The following is a 23,280-nucleotide window of genomic DNA, read 5'->3' as shown; positions in this document are numbered from 1 at the left end:
CTTACAGAACTCGTGTACTGTAGCCCACCAGGCTCCTCTGTCCATGAGATTTCCTGCAAAAGAATACTAGAATGGGTTGCCATTTCCTTTTCCAGGAAAATGTGTTTTTATTTCTTTTAGGTGCATACATAGGAGTGGAATTGCTGGGCCGTGTAGTAACTATCCTGAGTGCTTGAGGAACTGCCAGACAATGGTATAATTTCTGAAGCACTGAAATCATTATGAAGTTTGCACTGCATCTGTGTGGCATTGTGCAGTGGCCTCTGGCCTAGAAGCCCATTACCCGGTGTTCCCTACTATGGAAGGCAGAGGAGAGAAGTAATTTCTGCATTGTCAAGTGACAATGCAAGGAATCTTTTTATGCCACCTGTGCCATTTGACTATGGAAAAGCATTTCTCAAGTTTCTTTCTCTGATGCTCAAATAAAAATAGATTGAGGAACTAAAAAAGGACTAACCATATTTTCCCCAAAGCCAGGCACTTGCACACACCAATTAACTCTTCTTATTTCTTTCTCCTGCTGTCGAGAAGTAAATAGAAACTAACAGCTGAGCACAGACTCACACTGGGTGTATATTTGGTGATGACTCACCAAGAATTCGCAGCCAAGGTGCCAGTTGTTCTTACTCCATGGAAAGAAAACCTATTTTAGACAAAACTGTAACCTCACGGATGCCCCCAGAAAGCACCAGAGCTGTAGAGACAAAATGCATATCATGTAGGTGTCATGTCAAAGCGTCGCTCCACCCACGCACGGCGTGTTCGAAGCCACGCCCACTGCCACACCCCGCCCACTCTTTGATATCCTATCCCGCCCACCCAGTGCTCTTGCCAGACTCCAACCTCGCCCCTCCCCAGCGCGACTGGCCTTTCCACTGCCTGCCAGACCTCCAGGGCCAGCTGTGCTCGGGCCCCGCAAGGCTTGTGTCCCTTTCTGGCCAGCTCTGAGCCAGGCTTCTTCTGCACTGCCCCTCTCATCTTCCAAAAGACAGTAGCCCGTCATCATCATTCTTAAGACTGTTAACGTCAGGCCTACCTCGTGGAGGCATGGAGGGGACACCTGGCTCTCCTCTGCCCCCTCCCAGGCAGCCAGTCCTGGCTCTCTGGTCCAGAGCTGCCCCCAGCTCCTACACTCCAACTCGGTGTTTGGAGGACGTGGAAACCCCTCCTCCGTTGTCAAGGAGAGAAGATTCAGATAAGAAGTAAATTGGGGCACTTCCCTGGTGGTGCAGTGGATAAGAATCCGCCTGCCAACGCAGGGGACACAAGTTTGGTCCCTGGTCCAGAAAGATTCCGCATGCTGTGGAGCAACTAAGCCTATGCACGGCAGCTTCTGAGCCCTCATGCCACAACTGCTGAAGCCCAAGTGTCCTAGGGCCCATGAGCTGCAACTACTGAGTCTGTGTGCTGCAATTACTGAAGTCCACGTGTGCTAGAACTGCACACCTCAACTACTGAGCCCACCTGCTGTAACTACTGTGCCTAGAGCCTGTGCTCTGCAACAAGCTGCTGCTGCTGCTAAGTCGCTTCAGTCGTGTCCGGCTCTGTGCGACCCCATAGACGGCAGCCCTCCAGGCTCCCCTGTCCCTGGGATTCTCCAGGCAAGAACACTGGAGTGGGTTGCCATTTCCTTCTCCAGTGCATGAAAGGGAAAAGTGAAAGTGAAGTTGCTCAGTCGTGTCCGACTCTTAGCGACCCCATGGACTGTAGCCTACCAGGCTCCTCCGTCCATGGGATTTTCCAGGCAAGAGTACTGGAGTGGGGTGCCATTGCCTTCTCCGACTCTGCAACAAGAGAAGCCACTGAAATGAGAAGTCTGAGCGTCACAATGAAGAGTAACCCCTGCTCACCACAACTAGAGAAAGCTGGTACGCAGCAAGGAAGACCCACTGCAACCAAAAATAAAAATACATTATAAGAGAAAGAAAGAAAGAAAGAAATTGGGGGTCAGGGTGGAAGCTCTTGAAATATAAGCCAGATTGTCCTTTACAGTAATTCTGAAGTTACGCCAGCTGGAGCAATGCAGGTTCTCCTGTGGCAAGTAAGCCCGGCCTGGGGAGGAGGGGAAGCTCCTGGTGTCCACCTTCCCTGGACAACAGCCCCCATCCCTGTCCTGCCTGCCCCTGCCCCTAGGTCTGCGGCTGAGCCCCAGAGTGAAGGTCTCTGTGGCTATCTGATGGAGGCTTCTGTGTGGAGGCAGACAAGGGCACCTGGGGGCTGCAGGAAGGGAGCTGGACACCAGGAAGGAGGGGGGTGTGGGTGTGAGAGCAGCGACACGCTCATTTCCCCACTGGGAAGGAGTCATCCAAGAGTAAAGTACTCTCCCCGACTCTGCTCTTTCAGTTAGGACTGTGCTGAGATGGACAGAACAGGATACCCTCAGAGGAGAGGATCCCCAGTCCCTGCACCAAGGCCCCCCAGGCTGTGGAAGCCTTGAGGTGGATGGCAGGCCCCTGCATGGCAGGTGCAAGCTGGAGGACAGGGAGGGCTCCTGCTAATGAAGACCCTTGAAGCCCCGCTGAGGACTGATCACCCTCATTGGAAGTGGGTGGTGCAGAAGGATCAGTGGTGTCTGGTCCCCATATTGTGTCCAATTCAGAGACCCTTCTGGGGAGTGGGTTTGTGGACTTTGAGGTCGGAAGGAGTCAAAGACTTGCATGAGGTGAAATCCTGACTCCATTTTCCCAGCTGTGTGAACTTGGGTGAACGATCACTTTCGTGGGCTTCAATTTCCCTGCTACTTCTCTTTTTTTTTGGCCTTGCCAGTTGGCTTGTAGGATCTTAGTTCCTCCACCAGGGATTGAACCCAGGCCCTCAGCAGTGAAAGTGCAGAGTTTTAACTGCTGGACTGCCAGAGAATTCCCCTTCCCTGCTTGTGAGAAGTCTATGATCCTCACACTTGGCAAGTGTTTGGGGCAAGTGACTGGTACACAGCAAGCACCTAGGTGTGTCATCAGCTGAGTCCCTGTGGAGTGTTGATGGAGCCTCCATCGGATACCCTTCATGCTCCTGCATCCTCTGGTCCACTATGGTTTTAACTTTTGATACTGCAGCAGCTCACCCAACTCATTCTGTGTCATTAGTGCATCACAGGCATCTCAGGGAGAGGTGAGGTAGGAATATGTTGCCACCAGTCACTCCCACCATGCCAGCCATTTCTGCCACACCAACGCCAACTGTCCCTGGCTCCACAGCAGGTGTCTGGGATGAGAGGAGTGAGGTTGGGGCTTGCCATTGAGACAGGACGGTTGGATTGGGGTACACACATGCCCATGTACACAAGCACAAGGCAGGTCTCAGAGGAGCAGACAGGGTCCAGAGAGAGGGTGGTTGGAGCCCTCCTCTGGAGGACAACCTCAGGACACAGAGAAGAGAGTGCCATTTGCAGAGGAGTCTCACCAACTCTGCTGTTTCAGTTAGGACTGTGCTGAGGTGAGAAGAGGGAAAAGCTGGAGGAAAGGAACACCAAGAAACTGCAAGGGCAGGATATCACAAAGCAGGATGTTTGACTCAAAGGAGAGAGTATCTGGAAATGTATGGAAAGGTTGGATTAGCAAGATCATGGTGCCATCTTCCACCAGAGAGCAATCATGGGACATTTTCTCATGGATGAATAAGTGCATACAAATGATTAGTCTTGTATCTAATATGTAATTAATATTTCTGCTTCAAATATCAACATGAATTTTTAAAATAACATAGGCTTAAAAAGCACATGGTGAATTTACACCTTTATATTTGATTCAGGAAAATTAGACTCAGTAGATACAATGGCCCTGGGAGAGCCTTTGTAACAGTAGATGCATAGTCAGCAAAATCTTATGTGGACCGAAAAAAAAATGGACTGCAGGGTTAAACTGATGTGATGACAATAATTTCATTCAAATGAAAATTGAAAAATACAATGGTTTATAAAAATAAATCATTTCAATGAGGTCAGAAATTAAATAGACTTGATAAAACTCACTCTTGAAAGTAATTTCTCAGCAAAATCTCAATTAGGGGTGGCATAATTCTGGTGAAAACTTTCCTGTTCATGGCATGAAGTTAAAGTGAATGAGACGACAGATAAAGATGGGTTTAACAGGCCTTGACCCTGCACGCTGCTGTGCTACCTTGGACAGATGTGATTCAGGTACTCCATGACCTTTACAAAATTTTTGAAATTCTCCTTACTATCCTCTGAAGTGTCAGTTCACCAGCTACCATTTGTAGATTTTCATCTGCTCATTTTTGCTTTTTAAAACTGTGAAATACAGGACTTCCCTGGTGGTCCAGTGGCTAAGATCCTGAGCTCCCAGTGCTGGGGGCCTGGGTTCAATCCTTGGTCAGAGAACTAGATCCCACACGCTGCAACTAAAAAGTCTGTATGCTGCAACTAAGTGTTTGCATGCTGTAACTAAGACTCAGTGCAGTCAAATATTAATGCCTGTGGGTGTGCTAAGTCGCTTCAGTTGTGTCTGACTCTTCGAAACCTTATGGGCTGTAGCCTACCAGACTCCTCTGTCCAAGGGATTCTCCAATCAAGAATACTGGAGTGGGTTGCATGCCCTCCTCCGAGGGATCTTCCTGACCCAGGGATCTGCCTCTTTATGTCTCCTGCGTGGGCAGGTGGGTTCTTTACCATTAGCACCACCTGGGAAGCCCCAAATATTAATAACTGAATACAAATAAATATTTTTTCAATTGTGAAATACTATATATATATATATATGGAAAAATGCATGAAAACAACACATGTATACCACTTAACAAATAATTATAAATATTTGAATTGTAAATCACCCCCACAGGTCAAGAAATACAGCATGGCTGGTGCTCCAAAAACTGCGCACATATCTCCCCAATATAACACCCTCCCTCCTGTGTGACTGCAACCACTGTCTCGGAGGTGGGCTTCCTCAGGAACAGACAAGGTACAAGTGCAAATAGCTTACATGAGGGTGACCCTGGGAAGCCTTCGTGGATGTGGGAAAGTGAAGCAGGCGGTCAGAAAAGAATGTTAAGTTGACTGGAATGCATCCCTCTGGGGAACTTTAGCAGTGGGGCAGCCTCAGAGATAGCTGCTCCTGGGGGCACTGGACTGGGCCAGCACCAAGGGTAGAGAAAACTCTTGCACAGTCCCAGGAGCCGGATCCTGGAATCCCTGGGCTGGTGAATGTCAGTAAATATCGAAGGCGCATGCATGGGATACCAACAACATGTGTTCCAACCACTGTCCTGACTTTTGTGAAAGACTATGGTGTTACTGGGGACTTCCCTGATGGCTCAGATGGTAAAGAATCTGCCAGCAGTGTAGGAGACATAAACTTTACCAAATATATATAGTCCGGATCTGCATGTACAGGCAAGCACTAGGTCTTGTATATGTGACTATGCCTTCAACTTCTAACAGGACTCAAAGCTTTCTGAAATACTGTCTCCCAGATTCTAGTCCTCAGGTCGGCTCGATTAGAATTCTTTATTTCCTCTTTAAATTGACTATTGATTAATTTTTTGTCATATTGACAAACCAAAAACAGCTTTTAGAGATAAAAACATAATATTAAAAATTTAAAGCCTCATGAACAGGTTCAACAGATTAGACCCATGATCTCTTACAGAATTAAGAAAGGAAAAAAATTAATCTTCCAAAGAGTTACATTACTGGCATCAGAAGTAGAAAAAAAATGATATTTACAGTCAGGCCAGCATTCCCAGCTTTGACAAGGTCTGGTTAACGTATGGGCTTCCCAGATGGCTCAGAGGTACAGTATCCGCCTGCCAATGCAGGAGCTGCAGAAGACGTGGGTTCGATCCCTGGGTTGGGAAGATCCCCTGGAGGAGGGCATTGTAACCCACTCCAATATTTTTGCCTGGGAAATCCCATGAACAGAGGAGCCTGGCACGCTACAGTCCAGGGGGTCGCAAAGAGTCGGACACGACTGAGCATGCACAGTTAATGTATTAATATAATGCAGAGTACATTACGGAGGACGCAATATGGGCAGGAAGTATGTTACGCCTAAATTTTCTTGTTTTGCCTTAAAACATAAATTTTACTTCCTTGGGTTCTTTATAGAATCTGAGATTGGGCACTTAACAGAAATGCATTTTTAAAAATTATTTATTTAAATTTTAAAACTTCATTTATTTTTGGTTGCGCCTGGTCTTCATTGCTGCGAGTGGGCTTTCCCTAGTTTCGGTAAACGGGGACTACTCTTTGTTGCGGTGCACAGGCTTCTCATTGTGGAAGTTTCTCTTATTTCAGAGCACAGGCTCTAGGCACTCGGGCTTCAGTGGTTGCAGCATGCAGACTCAGTACTTGTGCCTCCAGGCTTGGTAGCTGTGACTCATAGGCTGTGGAGCACAGGCTTCGTAGTTCAGGTGCTTGGCATTAGTTGCCTGCAGCATGTGAAATCTTCCCCGGGCCAGGGATTGAACCCGTGTCCCCTGCATTGGCAGGTGGATTTGTAACCACTGTACCACCAGAGAAGTCCAGAAATGTATTTTCGAATAGTTCTGGAGGCTGGATGTCAGGGTGCCAGCAGCACTGGTTCAGGGTAGAGCTCCCAGGTGTATATATGAAGAGATTAGGGGCTAATGTTCCTTGCTATCTTGCCATCTCTCCAGTGCTTTGTATACATATTGAAGCTGTCTGAATCAGCATTTCTAGTTATTTTTTAGCAGGAATGTTGGTCCGAACTCTCTGCTTTTTCCTTAATTCTTCAAACTTCAGAACCTCAATTGTTATTCATTCTTCCATTGTTTTAGCACATTCTCAGTGAATGCCCACAACATGACTGGCATTGTGCATCATGTTAAGTAAGCATTGGGAAACAATGGGGAATGTGATGTCAATTTTATGTGTCAGTTCGGCTGGGGCACAGTGCTCAGATATTAGATATCAAACATTATTCTGGATGCTTCTGTGAGGGTCTTTTTTAGATGAGATTAATATTTAAACCAGTGGACTTTGAGTGAAGCCAATTACCCACTCCAGGGTGGGTGGACCACGTCCCCTCAGCTGAAGGCCTGCTGAGAACACTGATCTCCCATAAGGGAGAAGGAATTCTGCCAGTAGGACTCTGCCCTTGGCCTCCAGCCTGCTGGTCTACTCTGCAGATTTCGATCTTGTCTCTCCACAATTAAGGACTTCCCTGTAGCTCAGACGGTAAAGAATTTGCCTGCAGTGCAGGAGATGCACGTTTGATCCCTGGGTCCGGAAGATCCTCTGGAGGAGGGAATGGTTACCCACTCCAGTATTCTTGCCTGGACAGAGGATCCAGGCAAGATCCTGGCAAGAGAATCCCATGGACAGAGGGGCCTGGCAGGCTACAGTCTGTGGGGTCGAAAAGAGTCGGACACGACTGAGCAACTAACACTACTCTACTACACTACTGCTACCTTCACAGTTGTGTGAGCCTTGTTAACCTAAAAAAGAAAACATCTTGTTGGTTTATGAGCAAAATGGGTTTATTCAGGAACAGCAAAGCATTGCAATTTGGGATAAGAAAAAGCTGCAGACAAAGCCAACAAACAAAGGAGAGGAATGTTATTTTATAGAGAGAAAGAAGGAAGCTGGAGGGGTTGTTCTGAACAAAAGTCAACCCACTACACTCCAGTGTCCTTGCCTGGAAAATTCCATGGACGAAGGAGCCTGGCAGGCTACAGTCCATGGGGTCGAAAAGAGTCGGACATGATGAGCTACTTCACCACTGAAGAAAGTGATAGTTGAGGGTAATCACTGGTTTTCATTGGCTGAGTAGACTGGGTAATTGATTTCTTGTAGGAGATACAAAGAACACTTTTCCTGATGAGGCGTTTAATTGAGGATTCTTTCCTGTTGATGATTCTTTTTGTTGAGGTCTGTAATTGACAGTTTTTCCTGTTCTTGACCCTGAGTGGCCCCAAGGGAATGGCACTTGCTGACTCATCTTTACCTTCAGGCTGGGTCTGGGGAGACGGTGTGAGAGCTCTCCCTTTTGGCCTTCCCATTCCATTTTAAACAGGTTTCCCTTTATTAATCCTCACAGCCGTTCCTTAAAATAAACCGCCCTCTATATATACACAGGTACCCTGTTGATTCGATTTCTCTGGAGATTGCTGATTGACACATGGATCTGCAGACAAAGAATGCCACCTGCCATACCAGTAAACAAAAGATGTTGAGGCCATCAAGACCTTAGCCACTAAATCCACCCCCCTCCCCACAACTGTGTACCCTGAGGAGATTCACGATGGAGAACACAGAATACTGGCCCTAGATAGTTAGGGTGTATGTATCAAAGGAGCAGTTTCACTAAGCTCAGACTGTTGCATCTTCCTCTACATAGAAAAGGATTTCCCTGATGGCTCAGCAGGTCAAGAATCTGCCTGCAATGCACAGGTTCGATCCCTGGGTCAGAAAGATCCCCTGGAGAAGGGAATGGCAACCAACTCCAGTATTTCTTGCCTGAAAAATCCCATGGACAGAGGAGTCTGACAGGCTCCAGTCCAAAGGGTTGAAAAGAGTCAGATATGACTGAGCCAGTAAGCACACACACATACACAGAATAGCACCAGATTAATTTACTTGAGATGTCTGGTTTTCTTTAATTAGCAGTAGTCTTTTGATGTTTGACTACTTGTTTTTTTTTGGTGGGGGTTGTTTGTTTTGTTTTTTGCAAAAACGTCTATACATCCTTGTCCTTCCCTTCCCTCTTCTGAATAGTCCCTCAGAACCACCTGAGAGGCTATCTTCCTAGCTTAAGTCCTCAGTAATGTCTCCAGTGAAACATAACGAGTCTCAACTTTTAGGCTGTGTTTGTTTGTTTGTTTCAGCCAATGGAATAAAGACTTTTTATTCAGCCCTCAAACCTCAAATCATTAAAATCTAGTTGGGAGATTGAAGATAATTGGATGCCTGGGTGCTATGTCGCTTCAGTCACGTCTGACTCTTTGTGACCCCCATGGACTGTAACCTGCCAGGCTCCTCTGTCCATGGGGTTCTCCAGGCTAGAATACTGGAGTGGGTTGCTATGCCCTTTTCCAAGGGATCTTCCAGACTCAGCGATCGAACCCGTGTCTCTTAGGTCTCCTGCATTGGCAGGAGGGTTCTTTACCACTAGCGCCACCTGGGAAGCCCAACTGGATAATCACCTGCAAACAAACAGAAACGACAGCATCTCGTAGAGTGTTACAGGAGCGTCCAGGTCGAGAAAGTCCCTGGCAGGGGTGATGCTCAGACCTGGAGCCGGTGGAGGTGACGAGGGGCAGGAGCAGGACACAGTGTCACGGGCAAGTCACAGGTCAGGTCAGGGGAAAGGCCTGGGCGAGGCCCCTGGCAGGGAGAGCTACCAGGGTCTCTGGGGCTGCAGGAGCACAACACGGCCCCGCCCCGACCTCACGTCGCCCCGCCCCTCCACCCCGCGCGCTCCGGCCAGTCCCGCCCGTCAACCAATCCTCGTGCGCCGCCGTGGCGTCGGGGCGCCTGCGTGCGGCCCGAGGCGGATTGGCGGTCCAGAGGCGGGTCGGCGGCCTGGGGCGGGTCCGCGGTCCCGGCGCGGGGAACATGGAGGAGCTACTGAAGCGGGAGCTGGGCTGCGACTCCGTCAAGGCCACGGGTCACTCGGGTGGCGGATGCATTAGCCAGGGTCAGAGCTACGACACAGACAAAGGGCGAGTGTTTGTGAAAGTGAACCCCAAGCCGGAGGTCAGGGTCGCCGCGGGTGAGGGTTGGGGGGCGGGGCCGGGCCGAGGGTCTGTGTTCCCAGGCCCTCGTCCGGGCTCGCGGGTGGGGGCCGGTCTGGAGTTGGGGTCCGTGTCCGGGCTCGGTGTCGGGAGCCGGTCCGAGCCTGGGCCGTTGGCTGAGGAGGCGCTCGGTGACCCGTGTCGTCGTCGGGCCGGCTTGGACTTTTTCGGCCTCCGCGGCTCAGCTCTGCGGCCCCTCGAACCCTCGGGAGGTCGGTGCGGGTCCAGGCCGGTGCGGCGTGGGCCTCTGCCGCCATTTGGACGCTGTGGATGGTTTTCCCGCGCGACCCAGGTGGCTGCTGCCTCGAAAGTCCATTGTTAGGCGAGTTTTGAATAAGGACAGGTAGGAGAAACCCCTTGTCTTGGGGTTTATTCGAACTTGCAGAGATCGAAACCCTTTCTGAGTATTGGCAGTAATGTAGCCCTGGCCTTCGTCCTCAGGGCTACGGTAACACTACCGCACTCTGGGCGGCTTTAAACCCGAACGTGTGCTTTTCGGGGTCTGGTCTTGGAGGCTGGACGTCCAAGATCGTGGTGAGGCCTCCTTTCCTGGTGTGGAGGGCACTTCTCCCCGTGACCCCATGTACAAAAGGGCCAGGAGAGCTCTCTGGGGTCTCTTACAGGGGCTCTAATCTTCCCATGAGGGCTCCACCCCTGTGGCCTGGTCACTTCCCAAGGCACCGCCTCCTAACTCCATTATATTGGGGGTTAGGTTTCAACGTATGAATTTTCCGGGGCCACATTCAGTCCCTAGGGCCACCCTCCATTCTGTTTGTATCTGAACGTTTTCTGAAGGGTTCCAGTATAAAAAAGGCAAGCCTCCCTGCTGAAGTTGACTTACTCCAGGATGTCCCTTCTTTGCACACTTTGGGTGGGTTGTGCCCGTAGTGTTAGCTGGGAGGTCCCGGATAGCTCTAGTAGGCAGGGAGCAGGACTGGCAATGCCTTGTTTCAAATAGGGCTGAAGGCAGTGACCCCAGTACTAGGTCCTGTGTGTTGCACACCCTCAGCGCTTCTATCCTTTCCTTGGAAATCACATTTGCAGAATCCTACCCTACATAGTGTGGGATGATCTCTTTCTGTATTGATGCTGTTCTCGCAAGACCAGTCTTCAACTCTTTGTTGTACAGGGATTGGCTCCATGTCATCCTGTACATCCCTTCTATAGTAATTTGGCAAATAACAGTCCTTCAAGTTGCTCTTTTACATTGGTTTCCCCCAGGCAGTACTAATGTAGTGGAGGTGTCCTTCCTTACTTTCTATTATAGGCCTTCTCAGGGTTCTTTTTCTATTATGTGGCTCCGTCCTTTTCATGTCTGTATTTTCACTGTCATTAGCATTTGTAATCATTCAAAACTTGGTATGGATTACAGGGAAGCAAATGCTTTCCAGTGATTAAAATGGAACCACTCAGCAGTGCTTTTTAAACATTGTCCTTCTGCTACTATTTCTTGCAGTTCTTGTTTTTTATTTTGTCATCAGGGTCTATTTTATTTTTGCTAGTCTTCACATAAATTCTTTCTCATCCTTTGGTAGATAGTTTCGAACAGGGCTCTTTCTAGCTTGCTTGGGTAGATGCTTGTGTGAGTTACGCAGATGTACCGGCTATAGCAGAAACATTTGCTGATTGTATGGAAAATAGGGCTCTCTTTATGCTTTGTTTTTTAGGAGGCGAAAATGTCTTCTGGACTTCCAAGAGAAGACTACCAGTCTGCTCTTCTGTTTTCCTTCTCACTCTCTGCTCGAATGACCTGGTCTAAGTTTTTCTCCTTCATTATGTTTATCTGCCCTTTGCATGCTTATATATTTGGTTTTCTCTCATATTCCTCTCCTAAGTCCTGTATCTTTTGTAACTCTGCACCCCAACTGATGCTTACTTTGCCCTGGTCCCACTCTGGAGGAGTGGTCTTATGGTTAGACACTTAGGACTGTGTGGTAGTAGACACTTCTGTGAGGGAGCCTTGCCTCTAGCTGGGTTCACAGACCCTTCTTCACCTCTCCCTGCATTTTTTTTTAATTAAAAATTTTTAAAAATTCTATTCCTTACTTTACGCTGCACAGCAGTGCTTTAGTACAAAGTACATCCTGGGCCCAGGTGTGTTCCTTCATCTTCAGAGAATGCTATGAAAATTCTCCTTAAGACATGGTTCTTATCTTACTTCTCAGCAACCTTAGCTCTCCAAGGTAGTATACTAATAATTTGTAAAGTGTTTAGAATGGACTGTCTTAACTGTTAGCTGCTAACTCAGTTAATTACAGCAGCAAACCTATGCAATTGGTACCGTTATTAACTCCATTTTACAGATGAGGAAACCAAGATCACAGAATTAGTAACTATGAGGGACAGAAGTAGAAGAATATCCTGGGTCACTGTTCGTAGTGAACCCAAACTGGAAGCCCAGCGTCCTTCATTGGACAAACAGATTTTAGAACCTTTGCTCTATAGAACAAGGTTAGTAAACTCTATTGATGCACCAGCATTACAAATGCAGTGTGGAATGAAGAGGCCTGACTGTCTGCCTCTGTGTAGATGACAAAACAGACGGACAGATGCACTGGTGGGGCGGCAGTGTCTGGGCGGAGAGGAGTGCCAGGTGGCCATCATGTGGATGTGCTGACTTTGGGAGAATTAGAGTTGGATGCTTTTGAGTTTGCAGTTTTCTTCATATATGTCTGTAGAAATTTTACTTAACAAAAAAAAAACAACAAACCTTTAAAGAGGAGGAATTACCTAGCCTGGTAAGTTAGGGAAGATTTCTGTGAGAAATAAAAAATTTTATTAAGTTGAAATGTGAAGCGTGATAAGGAAGGGACTAACTTAGCAAAAGAATGGGGAGGGGTGTTCCACACAGAGGTGACTTGGCATGTGGAGGTCTCCAGGCTGGAGGCGGCTGGGGAATCTCTGAGGAACTGAGAGAGGCTGTAATCCAGGAGCAAAAGGGGTGTGTGGGCTGGCCTGTAAGTGTGGGGGTAGAGCCTGGGTAGGGGCCCAGATGAGGGTGTGGGGGAGTGGGCAGAGCCAGACCCTGTGGGGCTGTCACTCAGGAAGTGGGGTGACAGCTTGGGGTGTGTTCCAGGGTGAGATTTGCCTTCCAAAAGCAGGAGCAAGGACTTTTGAACTAGAAATGGGAAAGGCGATGGAGATGAAGTGGTGTCCAGTGCTAGGAGATGCCATAGGATTTGGTGGTCCATTCAGGTGAGAAGTGTCACCAGCTTGGTGGCACATGCAGTTGAGGGCCACCTGTGCCTGAGGGCCCAGTGGGACAGGATTATGGTTGAGGTGCTGTGTGAGGATGACCCATGTACACAGTCCAGTTGTGCACCAGGCATAGGTTCCTGCCTCTGGAGAGAAGGGGATCAGTGACAGCATATGTGCTCAGTCGTGTCCAGCCCTTTTGCGACCGTAGCCCGCTAGGCTCCTCTGTCCATGGGATTCTCCAGACAAGAATGCTGGAATGGGTTGCCACACCCTTCTCCAGGGGATCTTCATGACCCAGGAATCAAATCTGTCTCCTGCATTGGCAGGTGGATTCCTTACTACTGCGCCACCTCGGAAGCCCAGTGACAACATAAACATCCACAAAACTGGCAAGCACAATCCCTTTAATTCCCACGCAGCTTCAGAAGGTATAATCTGCTCTACTGAAAAGTGGAAAAGCTGTCCGTTCTATTGAGTCTGCAGTCCGAGAGCCTTGGTTGTGGTGCTGGAGAAAACACATCCACACAGAACCTTGCTCTCCCTCCTTCTCCCCTCCCTTGTTATTTCTCTGACAGGCCAGAAGGATGTTTGAAGGCGAGATGGCAAGTTTAATTGCCATCCTAAGGACAGGCACAGTGAAGGTGCCCAAACCCATCAAGGTCCTTGACGCCCCAGGAGGCGGCAGCATGCTGGTGATGGAGCATTTGGACATGCGGCATCTGAGCAGGTGCGTCCTGGCAGCTTCACCTCTGGGTGGCTTTGTCCTTCCTCTGAGTGGGAAGCTTGCATTTAAGGGTACAATTCTGCGGGATGTGATAGAAGAAACCCCTGACCCCACACATCCCTGGGTCCTACAGAATGAGCAGCATGTACTCTGAGGGCCAAAGGCAAACAGGAGAGGAATCTCATGCTGAGATGCTGACAGAGGACCTGACTGCAGGCTCCAATGAAGTCCTCCGTTCCCCCTTGCTTCACCAGAACAGACTCTCGTCTCACTGCCTCACCTGCTTCATGTCGCTTGAGATCTTTCAATTATAGGTGGGTCCCCATTTGTGCCGCGTGTTTAGTGGCTGCTTTTTGGTTTCACAGTCATGCTGCAAAGCTTGGCACCCAGCTGGCAGATCTACACCTAGACAACAAGAGGCTTGGAGAGACTCTCCAGAAGGAGGCTGGCATAGTAGGTACGGCTGTGGGCCTGAGGGGACACCCCCCACCAGACAGAGGAAGACATCCGGCCAGTATAGGTGTGTGGGCAGAGTTGTGCTGCTTCTGTGTGTGGGCAGACCTGTATTGCTCCCACAGGAAAGGAATGTAAACCCAAGGCTGCATATTTGGTGTGCAGTAAACAGTGAATACGACTAGTGTGTTGTCTCAAAAATGCATTTGAAAGACAGGAAATATTTCTGGAACTTGGAACTCCATCATATTATAGTTCCTTTGATCTCTCACTCCCCAGAAGAGAGCCTATTGAAGTTTCTCTGGCTTACCATACCGTGCCTTTTCTTCCAGAACAGTCACACACGAGGCTCAGAAGGAGCCTCCATCCACACGTAGTTCAGGCCTTCAGGATTTGCTTTGAGTTTGGGAAGCTGCAGAGGATGACCATTTACAAGTACAGCGGCTTATCTCCCATAAGTGGCAGGTGCTAAAGCGGCCACTGGAAGCCATTCTCTCCTGTTGGGTCATGGGGTAGATTCCCTCCTTGTTGGGACACAGGGTTGTCGTCGCTCCTCTGATGCCTCTCGTGGGAAGCAGTGGGTGTCCTGGATCGTTGACTCTGACGGGGCAAGCTCTGTTCTGGGCCCTGATAGTGCGTGGAGGCCAGGACCCTTGTCTGTCTCTGGAAGAGGACCCGAGGTAGAGAAGGGCACGCTGAGGTCAGGCCTCAGAACTTCTCTGGGCTCCCAGAGCAGGCCCCGAGGGATCAGGGGGATTGTCATCTCTCTGGTTTCCTTTTGCTTGCAAGGGAGAAGAGATGAGCAGGTGGCGCGGCCTTTTGTGGCCCAGTTTGGGTTTGACGTGGTGACGTGCTGTGGGTACCTCCCTCAGGTGAGTGACACCAGCACTTTGCCTGCATTTCCCAGTTGCGTCAGCTATTTAGAAACACCCTCTCTTTTGGTGAAATTTGGTAAAAGGTCTTTGCTCCTTTTTTTTTTCTTTGCTAATGTAAAGAGGTCGACAGGGAGAGTGTCCACCTCACATGCTAGGTCAGCTCAGAGGAGCCAGGAAGGACTAGCAGGTTAGGGTGCTGGATACCAAGGGGGCTGAAAATTAGAAAGTTAAACAGCATTTGATTTTAAATAGGAGACTCTCAAAGGTAGCGTAATGGAAAGGGACTGTAACTTTGAGTTTTATAATTCTGAGGTTGGCTGCCCTGGGGGTTTCATCCCAGGGAGCCACACTCGGGCCAAGTGGGTAGGATGGTGGCCGCGCCCTCCAAGGAAAAGCAGGCAGCTTCCTGGGAGGGCAGCACTGAGTAAGCCACAGGGCACTGTCCACTCGGTTCAGATCTTGAGATGTTGTGGGAGGATGTCCAGGAGCCTGCTGTCCCTGCATGTCCTCCAGACCCCAGGCTGCCAGGTCAGCTTCCCTGCCTCACACCTGTCCCTGTAGTGGTACCTCTGGGGGTCAGCCCTCCCCACCCTGGCTCTGGCCTTCCCCTGAGCTCTGCTGTCGCCCGCACAGGTGAACGACTGGCAGCGGGACTGGGTCACTTTTTATACCCGGCAGCGCATTCAGCCCCAGATGGACCTGGTAGAGCAGAGGTCTGGGGACAGGGAGGCCCACGAGCTCTGGGCTGCTCTGCAGGTGAGTATCCGTCTCCCCGCGCCCTCCCCCCCACCCCCAACACGTGCCCATCATGTCCTGCAGGTGCTGTGGCCAACACAGCCAGCTTGGTCTGGGTCAGGATGGGAGGCGGGTGTGTCTGTGTACCAACCAGGCACCGGGAGCCACACTCAAAAAAGCCTGTATGTCCCTCCCACATGTATCCATCACTTTGCTGAGGCTGCATTTACCCCGCAGTTAAAGATCCCTGACCTATTCCGTGACCTGGACATCGTCCCAGCCCTGCTCCATGGAGACCTTTGGGGAGGAAACGTAGCGGAGGATTCCTCTGGGCCCATCATCTTTGACCCCGCTTCCTTCTATGGCCACTCGGAGTATGAGCTGGCAATAGCCGGCATGTTCGGGGGCTTCAGTAGTGCTTTCTACTCCGCCTACCACAGCAAAATCCCCAAGGCCCCAGGCTTCGAGAAGCGCCTGAAGCTGTATCAGCTCTTCCACTACTTGAACCACTGGAATCATTTTGGATCCGGGTACAGAGGGTCCTCTCTCAGCATCATGAGGAATCTCGTCACTTGAGCTCGGGAGGGAGGCCCAAGTCCTGGTCGCCAGCTCCTAACCGGACCCCTGTGGCCAGCCTCTCCTACCCTGGAATAACTTCAGACTAGCTTTCCCAGCCTCGTAAATATAGTATGTGACATTTCAGAAGAAAGCTTTTATCACCCTAAAGTTAGACTTCATAGCTGGATGCAGCTGCACTAGAAATTGGTGTGAACCAAGGGACCAATGGAGGGTGGGCTGCATTTAACCCGCAGCTGCCCCAAAGGTAGAGAGGGGAGGTGGCCAGAGTGCCAGGCGCTGCCACCAAGGGCATCTTCCCACCAGCTCCCCGTCTCTGCAGGAGTGACTGGTATCCAGGGTGATACTTCTTGGTGGGTCAGACTTGATTGTGGATGTGAAGGCATTGTTCTGGGAGCACCTCCTGATGACCAGTCCCAAACCCAATACACTCTCTTTCTTCTCTGTGCTGCCACTGGACCTGCTCATTTCTATAGCTTGTGAGCTGTCATTCATCGGCATTGTAGAAACCGGTACTACAGCAGTGGTTTCCCTCCTTCGGTCTTGCAGTGGTGAGAAATGTTCATGAATGCCATTGATGCTAACAAATCCTTTTGCATAAAAATTTGAATAAACTTCGAATGGCTTCAATGATGCATGAGACTGTATTTTCCTCATTTAAATTCTCTTCTGTTTATTGGAGCTGCTTGCCAGGAAACTCCCGTAATGTGACAATAAACAGGTACAACTGTTGTTTCTTGAAAAAAACTTTTTTTTTCCTTGGCTTTGCTCGGTAAGAGAATAGCTCAGAGCTTCTAGATAAGGGCAGGTGTGGCCTGAGGACTTGCTGCTACCAGTTTAACTGCTGTTGTCACCTTATGAGATTTGCTTAATGGTAAAGGGAGGTTGAAAGTAACTCTCAAATTGCATTTCAAAGAAGAAGCTGATGGGTGGCCCCTACTAGTTCTGGCTCGAGCTTTGGAGGACACTGGTGTTAGAGGGGACAGTTTCTCATGACGAAGGTCCAAGAGGATACATCCATGTTTGCCCCTCGTCCGTTTTTTGTTTCTGGGTCTGGGCTCCTCAGTGGAATTCAGAAGTGGAACTGATGGCTTCCAAGTTTGGTTTTTGGGAGAGGATTATGACTTATTTTTTTTGGCTGCATTGAGTCTTAGTTACAGCACTCAGGATCTTTTCATTGTGCATGCTGGCTTAGTGGCCCCTTGGCAAGTGGGATCTTGGTTCCCCAACCAGGGATCGAACCCGCATCCACTGCCTTGGAAGGAGGATTCTTAACTACTGGACCACCAGGGAAGTCCCTGTGACCTTCTTTGAAAAATCATTTTAACTGTTACTCTTTTTAAAATTACTCTCATTTATTGATGTTTCTTCACTGTATTGGTGGCAGTGGCATGAGAAAATACATAAATAAAATTTCTCCATGCACAAAGGGTGTCAGATTGACCAAAGATGACACAGGAAGAATGTGTTTTGGTCGGAGGAAATTCCTCACTGTGCTTGGGGGCTGAGGTTGGCCCAGCAGGGCACCTGCGGTGAAACTTCCAAACAAAATCGGGTGCCCCAGATCAGGCTCAACCTGGGCCAGGAGGCATGTTGGGGAGAAACCTGTCCCCTCCAACCCCTCAGCAGGCATCCCTGGCTCCCCTTCTCCTCCTGGGGCCCTGGCCCTGAGCTGAGAAATCCCACCAGGTGGATGGAGGGGGGCCTGTGCCTGGGGGTCCAGCGGTGAGTTCCCACCACCCTGCAGTCCCCACATGTCCCTCTCACTTGAGTGCTAGTTGTCCGGACTGTGACTTCTAAGAGCTTGTGGTTGTCAAAAGTTTCAAACCTAGTAATTCCTAGACTATTGTTTGCCAGAATTTTAGTGTCTTTACTATGACCTTGGTGTGGCTTCCATGGTGGCTCAGATGGTATAGGATCTGCTTGTGTTTCAGGAGACCCAGGTTCAATCTCTGGGTTGGGAAGATCCCCTGGAGAAGGGAACGGCTACCATTATTGTTATTGTTGCCTGGAGAATTCCATGGACAGAGGAGCCTGGTGGGCTACAGTCCATGAAGTTGCAAAGAGTTGGACACAACTGAGTGGTTTTCACTCTGACCTTGAGGAACTTGACGACTGTCTCTATGGGAGGTTCACCGCTACCACCACCAGGTTTATCACGATGGCATGTGTGCTGCTGTGTTCACACCTGTCATTACACAAATGTGGTTTCCCGGATGGTTTTGGTTCTGGCAGCAGCCAGACTTGAGTCTTCCTCAGAACATTCTGTGCTGGAGACCTTTTGGGAGCTGCAACCTGGTGCTCCTCCTCCTCTGTGGTCGATTGGGGAGAAGCAGAAGGGTCAGCAGGCAGACGCTGGTGGATGTGTATTTGTTTAGTTAGAGGATCTTAAAGGAAGGGGCTCTATTTCATGTCCCTTGGTTCACACAAATCATCCAGTGGGTGGAAGCCCCGACTGGCGTTGTGTGAGTCACTAGTGACGGGGAGGGACGTCTTCTGCTCCAGTGGACTTTCCTGCAGCCCACACTCCACCCTTCAGGTTCTAAGACAGGGAGGCAGCCTGGAGAAGGGACAGGACGCTGGGGCCTCCCGACAAGGAGGACGGTGGACTCCTTCCCAGAGAGTTGTCTTGGGGCTGTGCTAGGTGCAGGGAGCGGCTGCTTCTGCCCCACAGTGACTCCCCTGCCATGTCAGCCCAACATGACCAGGGAGGAGAGCCAAGGCCAGAGCTTTCCTGGGGCGTCACATCTTAGGGGGGCAGCCAGTCAGTGTGGTCAAGACAGGCTGTTGGGGCATATCCCAGAGCTGTGGTAGGCACTCAGGTGACAATACTATGGTGTTTCCCAGCTTTTGTGATGGTGCAGTATCTGTCAGCTGTTTTTTTGGTTGCGCTGTGTGGCATGCTGGATCTTGGTTCCCTGACCAGGGGTCAGACCGGCGCCCCCCTGCAGTAGAAGCACAGAGTCTTAATCATAGGACCACCAGGGAGGTACCTTCTGTCAGCTTTTTAGACTGCACTTTGCTGTGGTAGTTTATTCTAAAATAACTATTTTGGCATCTCATTTTGTATTCATAAGTATGTAAATATTCCTATATAAAGCATTGCCAAAATTGTATAAACCTCGGGCCAAAGGCCACTGGACTCTCCAGAGTTACTGTTTGTGGAGTGTTCTGTTCCTTGAAGGCCCCTCTGTGCATCTGAGGATAGGGTGGCACAAATGGATTGGAGTGGGGGAGGTTTTGATAGAGAGGCACGATTTCAAGGGGCAGGTATGTGGCTGGTGTCCCTGAAGGGTGGCCTGCTGACCCCTTAAGTAAGGGGGAAATATGACTAAACCCTCAGGGGCTAGCTCTGGAGCTCCTGGACTCCTTGGTCACTGAGACAAGAGGAGAGGCCTCTGCCCTTTGAGGTGGTCGAACATCCCAGGAGGCCCAGGGAGGTGGGAGCTGCCCCAGGCGCCCATGGAGGAGCCTCAGGTCTCAGCTCTGGGACAGTGGACTTATTTCTTACTGAAAATAGGAGTATTATATCAAAACATGTGGTTATCTGCTCCTGTCAGGGCATCAACCTTCCAGAAGAAAGTCTTCAGATAACGGAAGTTTAGCTTTCCACCCAAAGCTACTTACTTTGTATCCTTTTGATGACAGTGGACCTGAAACATGGGCTTTTCTACCTTAAAGAGAGGATGCCCATGACATTTACCACCTTTGTGATCAGTCTTCATTGTCCAAACCATTCCCCTGTGTGCCTAAAAATGTTTCAGGTCATTTGTTCATGTTAAGGGTCCTTAGCCAGTTGTGTGCCCAGTTTATGCCCTTGACAGCATCTTGGGTATAGGGGTGCTGAGAGACCCCCTCCCCAGTTTATGGCATGTCATCATTGTCATTAAGGTTTCACCTACAACTTTTCCCTTTGTCTCATTTACCATTTCCCTTTGTCCCCATATCCTCTCACCTTCCCCTCCTTCATTTCTAACTTGCTGCTTCCAAAACATCAGAAAATCATATAACTGGTGGCGTCCAGAACAGACTCGAGGCAAGGCCAGGAAGTCTCTTGGGAGTTAAGTGTGTATCTTCAGGGCTTGGGTTTCGAGATCATTCTCGGGCTCATTCTCAGTTTGTTGCTCAGAGTATGAGCCGAGACAACGGAGAGAGAATGCTTGGAGAAGAGAGTCTGACCCGGGTGGGTATCCCTACTGTAAAAAGCTGAGATTCTGACAGGGTCCTGTCTCGCTGTGCAAAGCCCCACTCAGATAAGTTGGTGGCCATGGAGGGCCCCGTCTACTGCTATCTTGAGCCTCATGTCTGCAGGGTGTCAGAAAGACACTTGTAAATGGTTGGGATTCTGTTATAGGATGATGTTATGGGATGTATTGGGCTTCCCTTGTGGCTCAGCTGGTAAAGAATGCGCCTGCAATATGGGAGGCCTGGGTTCGATCCCTGGGTTGGGAAGATCCCCTGGAGAAAGGAAAAGCTACCCACCCCAGTATTCTGGCCTGGAGAATTCCATGGACTGTATAGTCCATGGGGTTGCAAAGAGTCAGACATGACTGAGCAACTTTCATGTAGGATGTATTCCATCTGGGATTCAGAGGGAATCTGGGATATTACAGCCAAAATCAGGGAGGAAAATGCTCATTTGGAAAGAAGTTCAGTTTGTTCCAGAGAACAGTGCACCCAACTGCCAGAAGAAAGTGCCACTTTGCTCCAAACAGATGTGAATCTAGCAAACACTTAGCCTGCATCACACAGGAATATATGTCTATGACATCCTATTGGAGGAGTTAGGAACTGTCCTGGTGGACAGTCTTAGAAGCCTGGAGACCCTCCACTTCTGGTATAATGGAAACCAAGCTGTGCTTGGGGCCAGGAGACCAGTTTGAGAGGGGACTCTTAAGTTTTACCTGAGCTTTGAATCCTTCATTTCTAAAATGGGTCCAGCAGAAGACCTAAGTAGACATATCTCCAAAGAAGACATACAGATGGCCAACAGGCACATGAAAAGATGTGCTTGCTGTTGTATTAGAGAAATGTGAATCAAAACTACAGTGAGGTACCACCTCACACAAGACAGAATGGCCATCATTAAGTCTACAAATAACAAACACTAAAGAGAATGTGGAGAAAAAGGAACCCTTCTACACTGTTGGTAGGAATGTAAATTGGTGCAGTTACTTGGAGAACTGTATGGAGGGTCCTTAAAAAACTAAAAATAGAATGACCATGTGATCTAGCAGTCCCACGCCTAGGCAAAATTCTGGAAAAGGGGAAAACTAATTTGAAAAGATATATGTACCCCAATGTTTATAGCAGCACTCTTTACAATAACCAAGACCTGGAAGCAACCTAAATGTCAATCAACAGATGAATGAATAAAGATGTGGTACATATATACAATGGAGTACTACCCAGCCATAAAAAAGAACGAAATAATGACCTTGCAACAAGATGGATGGACCTAGAGATTATTATACTTAAGTAAGTCAGAAAAAGACCAAATACTATGTAATATCACTTATATGTGAAATTGAAAATATGACAAATTAACTTAGTTGTGAAACAGACATAAACATTTATGGTTACCAAAGAGGGAAAAGGATAGGAGGGGATAAATTAGGAGTTTGGGATTAGCAGATACAAGCAACTGTCTATAAAATAGGTAAACAACAGGGCCCTGTTGTATAGCACAGGAAACTATCTTGATATCCTATAATAAACCATGATGGAAAAGAATATGAAAATATATATAAATGCATAACTAAATCACTTTGCTGTACAGCAGAAGTTAACACAACATTATCTATTAACTATATTTCAATAGAATTAAAAAAATAAAAAAGTAAGGGGACTTCCTTGGTGGTCCAGTGGCTAAGACTCTGTGTTCCCAAAGCAGGGGACCTGGGTTCAATCCCTGGCCAGGGAACTAGATCCCAAATGCTGCAGTGAAGATCAAAGATTCCCCCATGCTGCAACTAAGACCTGGTACAGTCAAATTAAATATATAAATAAATATTAAAAAAAAAATAAAGTGGGCCCAGGTAGCAATACCCAAGGGGTTATTGGAGATTAGCACCTTGGTGGATACCTTGCCTGTAAGCACTGCTCAGCATGTCTACAGCCTGTCTCCCAGGGTAGGGTGAGTGGGCAATTTCCTCTGTCCTCCTCATGGTCTCCTAGTAAAAATTTTTTTTCAGCCACGCCATGCTGCTTGTGGGATTTTAGTTCCCTGAACAGGGATCGAACCCTGCCCCCTGCAGTGGAAGCACGGAGTCCTAACCACTGGGCTCCCAGGGAATTCCTGGTCTTCCAGTGAAATTGCTTCCAAAAGTCCCTTTTGTGAGAACTTGTCTCCTGGCTGGGGTTTCCTCTTAGGCAGAAGTATGTGGACATACTGGAAGTTGTTCAGAAACAGTGATCGGGGATCAGAGTGGTAGGGAACCATGGAGGGCATGGAACAGCCGCCCCATCACAGCCATCTCTGAATTCTGAAGCGACATCAGAATTCTCTTCCCTTTCCCAGAGTCTGGGTGAGGGGCATGAACCCAGAACACTTCCGTTGGAGGCCAGGATGGGCTAGCCTTGATACCTGGACGGTGTCCACCGGCTCTGCTGGCAGCCAGGCCTCAGGACCCGAACCCCTGTCCCAGCTGCATGATTTCAGAATGGACTATTATAATGGCCCTTGGGCTGTGCTGTCAGCTGCCTCCTTGGTGCTGCTTTTCTAAATAGCATTATGTCCCACCCCCACCCCTCTGAGCCTTCCCCCACTTGGAGTGACAGGACACATTTGGTTGTGGGCTCCGTTTTCCTTCTCAGTGCCATTGGACTTGGTATTCATGGTAAGGGTCTAAGTGAGCAGGAGAGTCGCTTCTCTGCCTAGTGACCCCAGTACCTTGGCCTGGCCCACCACCCTGATCCACACCCCAGATACCTTTCCTGAGAACTCTTGCAACAGCGCCCTGAGTTTGGGCTACACCTGGGGCTGAGAGATGCCTTCTGCACCTTTGC

General features: G+C 49.0%; 1 protein-coding gene across 13 annotated transcripts in view; it reads left to right on the top strand.

Annotated features, from left to right (window-relative positions):
* Window positions 1-16,906, top strand: part of FN3KRP (fructosamine 3 kinase related protein) — a 62,428-nt gene extending 45,522 nt beyond the window's left edge. Inside the window, exons 1-8 of one of the 13 annotated variants that reach the window (XM_081576894.1) lie at window positions 9,465-10,054; window positions 12,015-12,162; window positions 13,236-13,337; window positions 13,485-13,636; window positions 13,999-14,090; window positions 14,876-14,958; window positions 15,595-15,717; window positions 15,934-16,906. In XM_081576894.1, the coding sequence (XP_081433020.1) occupies window positions 13,494-13,636; window positions 13,999-14,090; window positions 14,876-14,958; window positions 15,595-15,717; window positions 15,934-16,272 (780 nt within the window). In that variant the 5' untranslated portion in view covers window positions 9,465-10,054; window positions 12,015-12,162; window positions 13,236-13,337; window positions 13,485-13,493 and the 3' untranslated portion in view covers window positions 16,273-16,906. Of the gene's footprint in view, window positions 1-9,464; window positions 10,055-11,378; window positions 13,338-13,484; window positions 13,637-13,998; window positions 14,091-14,875; window positions 14,959-15,594; window positions 15,718-15,933 lie in introns of those variants that run through there. The other 12 variants (XM_081576896.1, XM_081576888.1, XM_081576889.1 and 9 more) reach the window with 12 other exon arrangements.
* Window positions 16,907-23,280: the final 6,374 nt, after the last annotated feature.

The sequence above is a fragment of the Giraffa tippelskirchi genome, chromosome 3 (assembly GCF_054371585.1).
Source record: "Giraffa tippelskirchi isolate mGirTip1 chromosome 3, T2T-mGirTip1v1.2.pri, whole genome shotgun sequence".
Classification (NCBI taxonomy): Eukaryota; Metazoa; Chordata; class Mammalia; order Artiodactyla; family Giraffidae; genus Giraffa; species Giraffa tippelskirchi.
Note: the sequence above shows the minus strand (reverse complement) of the source record. Positions and strands in the feature narration are given on the sequence as shown.